The sequence below is a fragment of the Callithrix jacchus genome, chromosome 15 (genome assembly GCF_049354715.1).
Source record: "Callithrix jacchus isolate 240 chromosome 15, calJac240_pri, whole genome shotgun sequence".
Taxonomy (NCBI): Eukaryota; Metazoa; Chordata; class Mammalia; order Primates; family Cebidae; genus Callithrix; species Callithrix jacchus.
In genome coordinates, this window is record NC_133516.1 from 46,388,244 (window position 1) to 46,400,286 (window position 12,043).

General features: G+C 37.8%; 1 protein-coding gene across 9 annotated transcripts in view; it reads right to left on the reverse strand.

Moving 5' to 3' along the window:
- ADAMTS9 (ADAM metallopeptidase with thrombospondin type 1 motif 9) overlaps positions 1–12,043 on the reverse strand; it is a 170,608-nt gene that overhangs the window by 80,663 nt on the left and 77,902 nt on the right. For all 9 annotated transcript variants that reach the window (XR_013527414.1, XR_013527413.1, XM_078351404.1 and 6 more), the window contains 4 exons: positions 5,862–5,981; positions 3,112–3,216; positions 2,807–2,974; positions 704–973 (listed from right to left, as the gene is read on the reverse strand). Coding sequence is in view for 7 of the 9 variants with exons in the window: in XM_078351404.1 (XP_078207530.1) it covers positions 704–973; positions 2,807–2,974; positions 3,112–3,216; positions 5,862–5,981 (663 nt within the window). In the remaining 2 variants the exon portion in view is untranslated. The remainder of the gene's footprint in view (positions 1–703; positions 974–2,806; positions 2,975–3,111; positions 3,217–5,861; positions 5,982–12,043) is intronic.

Genomic DNA, 12,043 nt, shown 5'->3' on the forward strand with positions numbered 1-12,043 from the left:
ATTTGCAGCATCTCATTTAATTCTTACAACAACCCAAGAAAGCAAGGATTATTGTTATCCTCATTTTAAAGATGAGGGAACTGAGGCTCAAAGAGGAGAAGGGACCTGTAGAAGGTCCCCAGATTTGAAAGTGCGGACCAAACCAAGGCATCTTCCCTCAGGGCTTCTGTTGATAACTACTAGGTTAGGGTATTTCTTTTCTAAACACAAATCTTACCTAGACTATAATTTCCTGCTAATCCAGGACAATGACCTACCACTGCAAATTATACAGCAACCATGCTTTGAGACTGCACTCTTCTGGAAAATAGTAGAAAGGAAAGTTACCTTCATTAAGCATTCCCTTTCAGAAAAGTTTCTCTGTCTTCCTAATTCTCCTACTGTTATGAACTGCCTGTGGCCTCCAGGATGAATCATGATGGTATTCATGATACCTTCCAGGAGGCCACGTGATTACATCACCTAGCCGTGACATCCCCTTTCTCCACCCAATCCAGACTGCTTATAGGAACACGCAGGCAGTATCATCAGGGGCTATAATTAATCCATTACGGGTTACTCAAAGCAAATGAAAATGCACAATGTCAATCCTTTGTAAAGAAAAAAATATGTTGTAAAGGTGTTTCTAGTCTGTTTTTCCCCAAACCAACCTCAAGTGAAAGAGAAGCAAGCAAACTACAGAAAGACTTCAGGGAATACTCACTGCTCCCCAGGGGCCAGTTCTCCACTGGTTTCCACCGAGCACGTGGGTGCGGCCAGGGCTGGCACTCCGGGGACGATAGTCCTCATTTTGGAAGGGATGCTGAGCTAAGCCACTGTCTGGGGTCCTCTGAGGACATGGTGACATGGAACAGTCCTGGTCGGTTTCTGGGATATAATCCTGGTCGCACTCGCTCCGATCGATCACGTGGTCACTGTAGTTGACACACACTACTTGCCGGGTTGCCCTACCTTGCCCACAGGTCACAGAGCACTAGGTTGAATGTTCAGAAAGAGAAAGGGTCAGTCATTTGGTGGAGGGGTTGAAAATTCCTGAATGTGTATTTTTGTAAATGGCCCACCACTTTCCCAAATTGCTCAGGCCAAAATCCTTGGGATCATCCTTGTTTCTTCTCTTTTTCTCCCACCCCATTTCCATTTCAGTGAGAAATCTGTCAGCTCAGTATTCAAAATATATCCCCCAAATTCAGCCGCTTCTTACAGTCTGCATCATCACCTCCCTAGTCCAACACATCACCTTCCCTTGCCAGGACCATGCAACGGGCTTTCAGCTGAGCTTTGCTTCGGATCTGGACACTCCTCACCTGAGTCTGCTGTCTATGCATCACAGAACATAACCCATTAAAACAAAAGTCAAATCCCATCCTCCTTCCAGTGATTTTCCAATTCATTTGAATAATATCCCAAATCTGATATACTGATACACTGATCTACTATGCCCTTTATGATGTAGCCACTGACTACCTCTTTGACCCATCTAATATTCAACACTCACTGCACTCCAGCTATGCTGGCCTTACTGATGCTTCTTGAACATGCGAAGAACACTTCCATCTGAGGGGCTTCATACCTACTGCCTCCTTTTGCTGTATCACTTAGATACCCATGTGGGTCACTCCCTCACTTCACTCAGGTCCTGCTCAATGTCAGGCCTTTTTTAACCACCACCCTGTTTAAAAGCACATCCCATCTTTCTCTATTCCATTTCTCCTCTTGACTTCTTTCTAGGATTTATCAGCACCTGTTGCTATATTATACACTTCCTTATTTGTTCATTGACTGGATCCTCCATTGGAATAATCTCCACGAGGGTGGAGACTTTACTATTCATTCTTCACTGCTCTTTCTCTAGCAAACTTTCACAAACATCTGGTGAGTAGACAGATGTATCTTAGAGAAGATGAACTGACAGATGGATGGACAGATGGATGAATGGATGCATGGATCAGTGTTTGAAGGCTCAAGGCGTGAGAGTGAGATTATCTACTATTTATTGAGTAGTACTTTCTTCTAAGCATTTAACATACATAAAATCTCAATCCCCACATCAAACCTGTAAAGTGTATTCTTTTTGGTCTTCTTTCCTAAACCAGATTGCTCAAGGCCATGAAACAAGTAAAAGCCACGGTCTGGGTTTCTACACAGGTCTATTTCATTGCACTTTCAAATTTCTCTATGTGTATTATGATATTTATTGAGATATGAATCTCCATTCTCCTTATGCCCTCTCCTCAACTATCCTAATCTATTTCCTGAACTCTGGGCTTTGTGTAGAGCAGAAAACAGAAGCTGCCTAAAGATAAAAGTTTTACTTTTATAAAAACTAATAGATGGTGCTTAGTGTACGCAGCAGGCAGGGTCACAGCACTGGATGAGGATTCCCACTTCCCACTCTTGGCAGGGAAAACCAAGAGCCACTTGACTTTTAGGGACCACAGGATACAGGAGGAATCCAGACTCAAAGTAAGAGCCTCTCCCCCGGCTCTCCTGACATTTTTGGTCCTCTACAAATATACTGCATACTAATGTGACTCAGTGAAGACCGGGATTTCTGATCAGCCCAACAGGATGGGCACTCAAGCAGATTGTAAACTGATTTATCCATTTTTTGAAAATGTGCATTCCTTATACACTTAGCTAAGAGTCCTTGCACACTTGGCTAACTGCACATAGTGGAGCAGAACAATTTAAATCATAAAACAAGTCCAGCTTTGAAATATTACCTATTGACAGTTGCGAGTAGGACCCCCCACTCCACCGACCCTCCATCCCCCAACTCCCCAATCCAAATAACCCACTCGCTTACAGAGCTCCAGTCCAAGGCCTTCCACTGCCCACAGGGTGTCACAGAACATTCTTCCTTTGCCACTGGTCTAGGCAGGGTAGCACAGGCACTCTCATCAGCCACAGAGCCATCCTCATCTCGGCAGCTGACGTATCTCATCCGGGTGCCTTTCCCACAAGTGGCTGAGCACTGGGTGTTGGAGTAAAATCATGTGATTATGTTACTCGGACTGGCTGCTTACTGGACAGTATCCCACTTTCTACAGTCACTTCAGAGAACATTAGCCCCCATCCTGCCCTCTCCATTTCTCCCAGTCTATTTCTTACTGGAGTCCAAGACCCAAATCGCCACTGGGTTCTTGGTACACTGTATGTGCTTCTCCTCGTTTCCGGGGCAGCTGGGGGAGGATGACAAGATGGTAATTCACAGTCCTACATGTAATGGGGAAAAAAAAACAAAGTCACTTCCAAGTCAATGCACTTTCAAGTTAATGGTCACGGTGAATAAAAGTGTAAAGGCTAAGAATTCTAAGGCTTCAGATTTCTGTGTGAATCTGGGCAAGTCACATGACATCTCTCAGTCCCAATGTCTTCTACAGCAAAATGAGATACAATCTTAGTCCCTTTATGAGTGCCTTAATACAGGGCAGGGGTCAGTTTGGTAATTTTTAAAGCCATATTTACTCACCCATTTGTGTAAAAAGAGAAAAAATATTGTAAAAGGACACATAAGTCATGAAATAGCAGGATATCATTTTAAAATTATTGTTAATGTTTTAAAATTCTGAAGGCCAAACTCTGTTCTCACATTTCAATGAATTTCTTAATCAGAATTTGCTAATCATGAACTTGTTTTCCCAGTTTGCCTAAAGAAAACATCAGAATCCCAGAATGTCAAATGTAGATATAAAAGGTGTATCAATTGGCCAATGCCTGGAATTTATATAATATATCTCAATCATTCAGACGAAGTCCCTGTTATGAACTGAGGTCATCTGTATACAGGTAATATTCCAAGATATACAAACAGGAATAAAAGTACACACCTGTTTATATCACTCTCAGCCTCAGTGGTTAGCAACTACCTGGTAATTTAATGCATATTCATCACAAGCCTAAGAGTGCTGTGCACAGTGCAAAAGTGCTGAGGCATGGGGCAAAAGTGCTGGGGGTTGGTGTCAAACATGACTGAGACATCTTTACCTAAGAAAACTTAGGTGTGTAATGTGAAATTTTGTTAACTTGGCTCCAGACTTTGCCTATTCCTTTGCTTTTGGTCCAAAGAAAGCCAAAGATAACTTTTTACAAAGCGAAAAAATTTTACACAGACTACAATAGTAGGAACCATCCCATAGTCAAATGGATATCATAGAATAACTTAAAGAGAAATCATATTTTGAATCTGAAAGGGAGCTGCTAAGTCCTCAATTCATGATTATTTAGATGTCATAGCTAACATTTTTCAGGCATTTATCATACTGTGGTTTGGAACATTTCAATAAAATATTTTTATTATAAGGCATGTGTTGGCTGGTTAATTTATCGATGATGGTAACATGCACAGCACTGCCATATTAATTTCCTTTTTTAACACACTTTATCCATCAACAACACTTTGAAAGGCAGCAGACTAAGGATGTTCAGAAGAGACACAGTACATCAGCCACATGGGGCCTCACTCAGAGTATGCGTTCTGGGAATAGCCCAGGTTCAAATGCCATTTTCGGCAATTAGCAAAGCCACTATGCAAACCCAAGCATTCTCTTTATATATTCTCTTTACATACATGATGCCAAAATCAAGGCCCATATAGAATAGTGTGCTGGCAAGTGGTTATCCACCAGCTTCTTGAGAAAAAAGATCTGTGTGTTTACAGATATTGTGTGTATACGAACACACATATTACATGCATGTACATATACATACATATGTATACATTTGTACTTATTTATTGTAAATTTTGCTGATATAAAGGATGTATAGCAATATTGAAATAACAATAAAATATCCAGTTCTTTATTTTAAATTCCATACAGTAAATTAATTCTCACAGAATTCATTTGATGATTTTTGCTGAACTTTTGAACCTGTTGCCCTCCTATGTTTGTTATCGCCAAATGAATGTAGTTCAGGCATGAATGTTCATTGATATTTTGTTTATGTTTAAGGGTAGGATGAAAGTGGAATAATGAAGACACACGGTCAGAACTTGATCCACTGACCAATGATGTGGAAGACATCTTTGCTTGAATCAGATACTTTTCAGATATTGGAAGAATATTTCCACATCCTTTTTTTCTATTCATAGTGTAACTGCTACAGACACAAGACTCTTTGAAATTTAATCTGCATCATTTACATTTTCTCCATTACTTTCTTAAGTCTAAACAATCAACAAAATAATAAATTAAGCCCTGAATTGTAGCCCTTGCTGATTCCTGTGGTGTAAATACTCTCACCCTGATCAATTTCAAGCTATGAATTTGATGTCAATACACATAGAGATGGGGAGAGAGGTGTGGTAGCACACTCTTATATTGCACATCCACCATACAGACACGTATGTACATTGTATAAGTTAAGTTCTGAGTGTTTATCAACTTTGTTTTTAATACCAGGTATTTTCAGTTTTTAATAATGGTTGTACTTAATAATCAGTTTGCAAAACTCCTGCAAAATTTATCGATTGGCTCTTGTGAGCTGGTACAAGTTAGCTCCAGTAAATCACTGTCTGAACATGTGACACTAGTTTGTGCATAGTACACTGAAATAATTTTAGAAACATGAGTTTAAAAAAATGAGCCCCAAATCCAACATTTACCATCCAATAAAAATCAGAAGCAAACCTACATATACTTCAAATAACTAAAGAACAACAAAACTGACACATCAAAATATTTGATTGTAAATATAATGTTCAGGTAAATCTGGACAAGTTTAACTGATTGCTCTACTGACATACTTATCTATGAAAGGATTTCAATTTTAGAGAATAGCTATTCAATTTTCCAAATAGCTGGGAAGTCTGGTATCTTAGTGCCCAAAGTCAACAACTGAGTTGGACAAAGGAAACTTACCTGGGTATCAGTTGGCCTAGTTGCTGCATTACAGTCATTGTCATCTACCACTGACATATAAGTCCCAATGATGCATTTCACTGCTCTCAGCTGGTAACCCTGTCCACAAGTGACACTGCACTGGAAGAAGGAGGACATAAGGTATATGTAATTCAGCAAATCATCTCTTTCCCTTACTTTCCCTATAACATTCTCTAAGAGAGAAATATTTCCATCACAGCAGGCCAGAGGGCTGCACTCAACTAAATTAGGTCAAAGTGGGCAATCCTACTCTGTACAAATTATACTGATTCATTATTATGATGACCCTTGGAATTATTTCAGCCTCCCATTGAAATCATATTTATATCAGTTCAACTCATTAACTGTGAACTCCTAGAAGGAGCAGACTGCATCTTCATCATTTTTACATCTTTCACACTACCTAGCAGAGTGCTGTAGCTAAAATAGGTACTTAATAGAGAGCTCTGTGACTTTATTTGACTTCTAGGAAATTATCCCGAAGAAATAACTGCAGTTTACTTTAATATTTTTGTACAGAATGGTCTTTGCAATATTATTTATAAGAGACAAAAAACTGGACACTACCAAAGTATGCAACAACAAAAAGTTCAATATCACAGCATATAGGTAGTTAGAAAAATAATGTAGCCACTAAAAGGCAATTTGTTAATTATAAAAAGCTGTCTAAAAACTGTAAGTAGAGAAAGTGATGTCATAGAAATGGCAAAGTAGCGAGCTCCAAGAATTGGTCCGTCCACTGAACCAACCATTAAGCTGGCAAGAACTGGAGCCAACACATTTTTGGAACTCTGAAATTTAAACATAACCTTACAGAAACTAGGTGAGTGCTTAAAAAAAAAAAAAAAAAAAAGAAGCCACTAAATTTTGGTGAAAAATTGTCACAGCATTTCTGATTACTCACCTAACACACTACACATTCCTCTCAAATGTATAGGGATCTTTCTTTAAGAAAGGCCAAATATTAGGCTGCAAAACAAGTCTCAATATGTTTTAAAAGAGTGAGATCCCACAACCACAATGGAGTGAGGCAAAAAATCAGAAACAGAAGAAAAACTAAAAAATTCACAAATATGTGAAAACCAAACTACATACTCTTAACCAACAGGTAAAAGCAGAAATCATAAGGGATACTAGAAAATACTTTGAGATGAATTAAAATAAAAGCAGAGTATAAGAAAATTTATGAGATGCAATGGAAGCAATGTTCACAGGAAATCTATAGCTGCAAACACCTACACTAATAAAGAAAAAAAAAAAGAATGAAGAAAGATCTAAAATACTTTACTTTTTAAAGAACTAGAAAAATAAGAGCAAACTAAAACAAAAAAAAAACAGGAAAAAGAAGGAAATAATAAAGATTAGAGTGGAGATAAATGAAATAGAGAGTAGAAAAACAATAGAAAAAAATCAACAGAACCAGGAATTATTTGAAAAGATCAACAAAATGGACAACTCTTTAGCTAGAATGACTAAGACAAAAATGAGAAAAGACTCCAATTACTAAACATCAGAAATGAGGAGAGAACATGTCTACTGATCTTATAGTAATAAAAAAGATTATATGCGAGTACTATGAACTATTGTAAGCCAATATATTAGAGAATCTAGATAAAACATGCAAACATATACAAATTGCCTAGAAACAAACAAATCACAAAAATTGACTCAAGAAGAAATAAAAAATATGAGCAGACATATCAGAAGTAAAATGATTGAATCTTCAATTAAAGGCTTCCTCAAAAACAAAAGTTAGTACAAGTTCACTCATGAATTCTAGCAAATATTTAAACAAACATTAATACCAATGCTCTTCAAATTCTTCCAGAAAAAATTGAAGGAGAACACTTCCTAACTCATTCTATGAGGCCAGTATTACCCTATCACCAAAGCCAAAGACAACACACACCCATACCAGATGAATATTGCTTATATAGATGTAAAAATCCCCAACAAAGTACTAACAAATTGAATCCAATAGTATACTAACAGGATAATAATACATCATGGCCAAGTGGGATTTAGTCCAGGAATGTAAGGGTGGTCCAACATAAGAAAGCCATTTAATGCAACACACTACATTAACTGAACAAAGGGAAAAAATGTGATTATCTCAATTGAAGAAAAAGCATTTGACAAAATTCAACACCTTTTCATGATAAAAAATATTCAGAAAGTTAGCAATAAAAGGAAACTTATTCAACATCGTAAATGACACTTAGGAAAAAAAAACCCACAGCTAACACCATTCACAATGATAAAAGAGCAAAAACTTTTCCCACAAGATCAGGAAAATGCCAAGGATGTCTGCTTTCACCACTGCTACTCATCATGTACTGGAAGTTCTAGTCAGAGAAATTAGGAAAGAAAAAGAAATATTAACAAAAGACATGCAAAGAAAGTGGGAATGAAGAAGTACAACTAATTCTATTTGCAGATGTCATTGTGCAGTACATTGGAATCCCAAGAATCCATTAAAACTATTACTAGAGCTAATAAACAAATTTAGCAACATTGAATGATACAAGATAAACAGAAAAACCCATTGTATTTCTATACATCAGCAATGAACAATCCCAAAAGGAAATTTTAAAATAATTCCATTTACAACAACATCTAAATGAATGAAATACCTAGGAACAAGTTTAAACAAGGAGGTGAAAGGCTTTCTATATTAAAAACTATAAAACTTTGCTCAAGAAATTAAAGAAGACCTATATAAATAAATAGACATTACATGTCTATGGATTAAAAGATTTAGTATTGCTAAGGTGACAACATTCTCCAAATTAACCCACAGATTCAGCGAAATTCCAATCAAAGTCCCAATAGCGTTTTTGCAGAAATGAAAAAGCTGATCCTCAAATGCATGTGGAATGACAAGAGACCCCAAATAGCCAAAATAATATTGAGAAAGAAGAACACAGCTGGGGGAATCATACTTCGTGATTTCAAAACATACTATAGTGATCAAAACAGAGTACTGGCATAAGAATAGATGCATAGACTACAGACATAAAATCCCGAGTTTAGAAATAAACCCATATATCCATGGCCAAATGACTTTCAACAAGGGTGCCAAGACCACTCAATGGAGAAAGAACAGTCTCTTCAGCAAGTGGTGCTGAGACAATGGGATATCTATGTTTAAAAGCATGATGTTGGAGTCCTGCCTCATGCTATATACAATAATTAGCCCAAAATAGATCAGTGGCCTAAACATAAGAGCTAAAACTAGAAAACTCTTTTTTTAAAAGTGGCAGGAAAGCTTCATGACATTGGATTCGGCAATGACTTCTTTGATATGACCTCACAAACAAAGGCAACAAAAAACAGACACGCACTACATCGTAATTTAAAACTGTGTGCATTAAAGGACACCATTGACAAAGTAACAAAGCAACACGAGAGATCGGAAAAATGTTTGCAAATCCCATCTCTGATGAGGAATTGACATCTAGAATCTGCAAGTCAACAAGAAAAATAAATAGATCAAAAAATAAGAAAAGGAACATCATTGAACTATACATTTAAATTGAGACCAATTTTAGGATGAGTTTATTTTACTATTTACACGATTTATTTATTTTTTTTAAATTGGCAAAGAACTTGAATGACACGTCTCCAAAGAAGATATATTCAACAAGCACATGAAAAGATGCTCAATATCTTTTGTCATTAGGGAAACACAAATCAAAACCATAGTAAGATAAATTTATCTTCTCAGGAGGGCTATAATTTAAAAAAGCGAAAATAACAATTTTGGCGAAGATGTGGAGAAAATGGTACCCTTGTATACTGCATTAAAATGCAAAATTGGCCGGGCGCGGTGTCTCAAGCCTGTAATCGCAGCACTTTGGGAGGCCGAGGCGGGTGGATCACGAGGTCAAGAGATCGAGTCCATCCTGGTCAACATGGTGAAACCCCGTCTCTACTAAAAATACAAAATCTTAGCTGGGCATGGTGGCATGTGCCTGTAATCCCAGCTACTTGGGAGGCTGAGGCAGGAGAATTGCCTGAACCGAGGAGGTGGAGGTTGCAGTGAGCCGAGATTGCGCCATTGCACTCCAGCCTGGGTAACAAGAGCAAAACTCCGTCTCAAAAAATAAAAAATAAAAAAATAAAATAAAATGCAAAATTATGCAGTTGCTGTAGAACATCATTTGATAGTTTAAAAGTTAAACCCAGAATTACCCCATGATTCAGCAACTCCAATCTTAGCTACACATCCAAAAGAAGTGAAATTAGGTGCTGAAATAAATGCCTGAAGTAAATACTCATAGCAGCACTATTCACAATAGGCAAAGGTGGAAATTTTGGTATATCCACACAATGGAATATTCTTCAGCCAAGTACTGACACATGCTACAATAGAGATGAATCTTGAAAAACATTACAGTACATGAAAGAAGCTAGACAGAAAAGGCCATAAATTCGATTTCTATTAAATGTCCAGAATACATAAATCCATAAAGATAATGGAGATTGACGGTTTCCAGGGACTGAGGGAAGAGTTGGGTGGGGACCAACTGCTTAGTTCAGCCATAACAACATTTTTGGCACCTGGGACCACTTTCATGGAAGACATTTTCCATGGATAGGGTGGGCGGGGGTGGTTTTGGGATGAAACTATTCCACCTCAGATCATCAGACATTAGAGTCTCAGAAGGAATGCACAACCTAGATCCCTCGCATGTACAGTTCACTATACAGTTTACGTTCCTATGAGAATCCAATGCTGCAACTGATCTGACAGGAGGTAGAGCTCAGGCAGTGTTGCTTATCTACCAGTCACCTCTTGCTGTGCAGCCTGGTTCCTTACAGGCCATGGCCCATGACCCAGAAGTTGGGGACCCCTGGCTTAATGTATACAGGGTTTCCTTTTGAGGTGATGAAGTTTCATAACCAGATGAAGGTGATAGTTGCAAAACATTAATATACTAAATGCCACTGATTTGTTCACTTTAAAATGGTTATTTTATATTATGTGAGTTTCACTTTAACTAAAAAATACAACTGATAGAGTACAGTCACAATATTACTTTAAAAAATATTAGAAGAAAATCATAAACATGTTAGCAACAACTAATCTCAGTGTAGAGGTTGGACTGGGTTTGGTTTTCATTTTGCCGGATTACATTTTGCAAAATTTCTCTTATGGATATTTATGACTCTTAAATAACACCTTTAAAAACCTGTTCCCCTGAACTGCATGTTCAGTTAAAGGAAAAAAAGATCTTTGATTGTAAGATGTGTTAGGAATGGCCTGGTGTAGACACAGATAAAAAACAGGACTGTCAGTTCTAATATATGTTATATTCAGATCTTGACAGTGACCCTAAGCTGCATTCGCCTCCTCTTAGTATTCTCTAAAAGTTATACAAATATAGATAAAAAGAAGATGAGATTAGAAGGATAAGTGAACGCTCCCTATTAATTCAGACCTGATTGGCTATTTGGACTGTGGATGCTATGAAATGGGGAAAATTCAGAAGAGTGTCCATTTCAGTGATAGAAATTGTAAGGGTGTGATAATAAAGCTGCTTCCACTTGTTGCATGCATATTTGGAGATGAAGATAGAGGCTAAAAAGACTGAAGTGGCTGTGGCTGGTCAGGGTGACGGGAGGGTCATTCTTCAAGGGATTACGTAAGTGGCAGCAGACAGCTGTTCTACTTCTATGGAAACTCAGAGTGTTACTTAAATAGTACCCTGAACGCTTCTGCTTCTATTATTAGGAAGGACTTAATTCCAAGAGTAGTGCTTCTCAGATGCAAGTCCAAGGGAGACTTTTACTCTCCTTTAAGAATGACTCGAGTTAACGCTGTGGAACCTAAAGATCAGGGGATTGGGAAAAGATTCTTTCCAGGCATGAGGGTTTTGCAACTTTTGATTTAATTAATTATGTTTGAAGAGTCTGGCTTATTTATGACAGGTGAACTTTGTAATTGTGACATTGGGAGTCAAAACTTCTTTTCCAAATGTCATTCCAGACCTTCTTGCCAGAGACTCTGGTGCTGGATCATCTTCTGTAACACCCACAGAGGCACACTAGAAGATAACATCAACCAGATATGAAATCTGTTGCGAATTGGTTCAAATACTCCTGCGCTCAAACGAAAGGGCAAAGATAGGCACGTGGGTCTGTAAAAAGGGTAATCA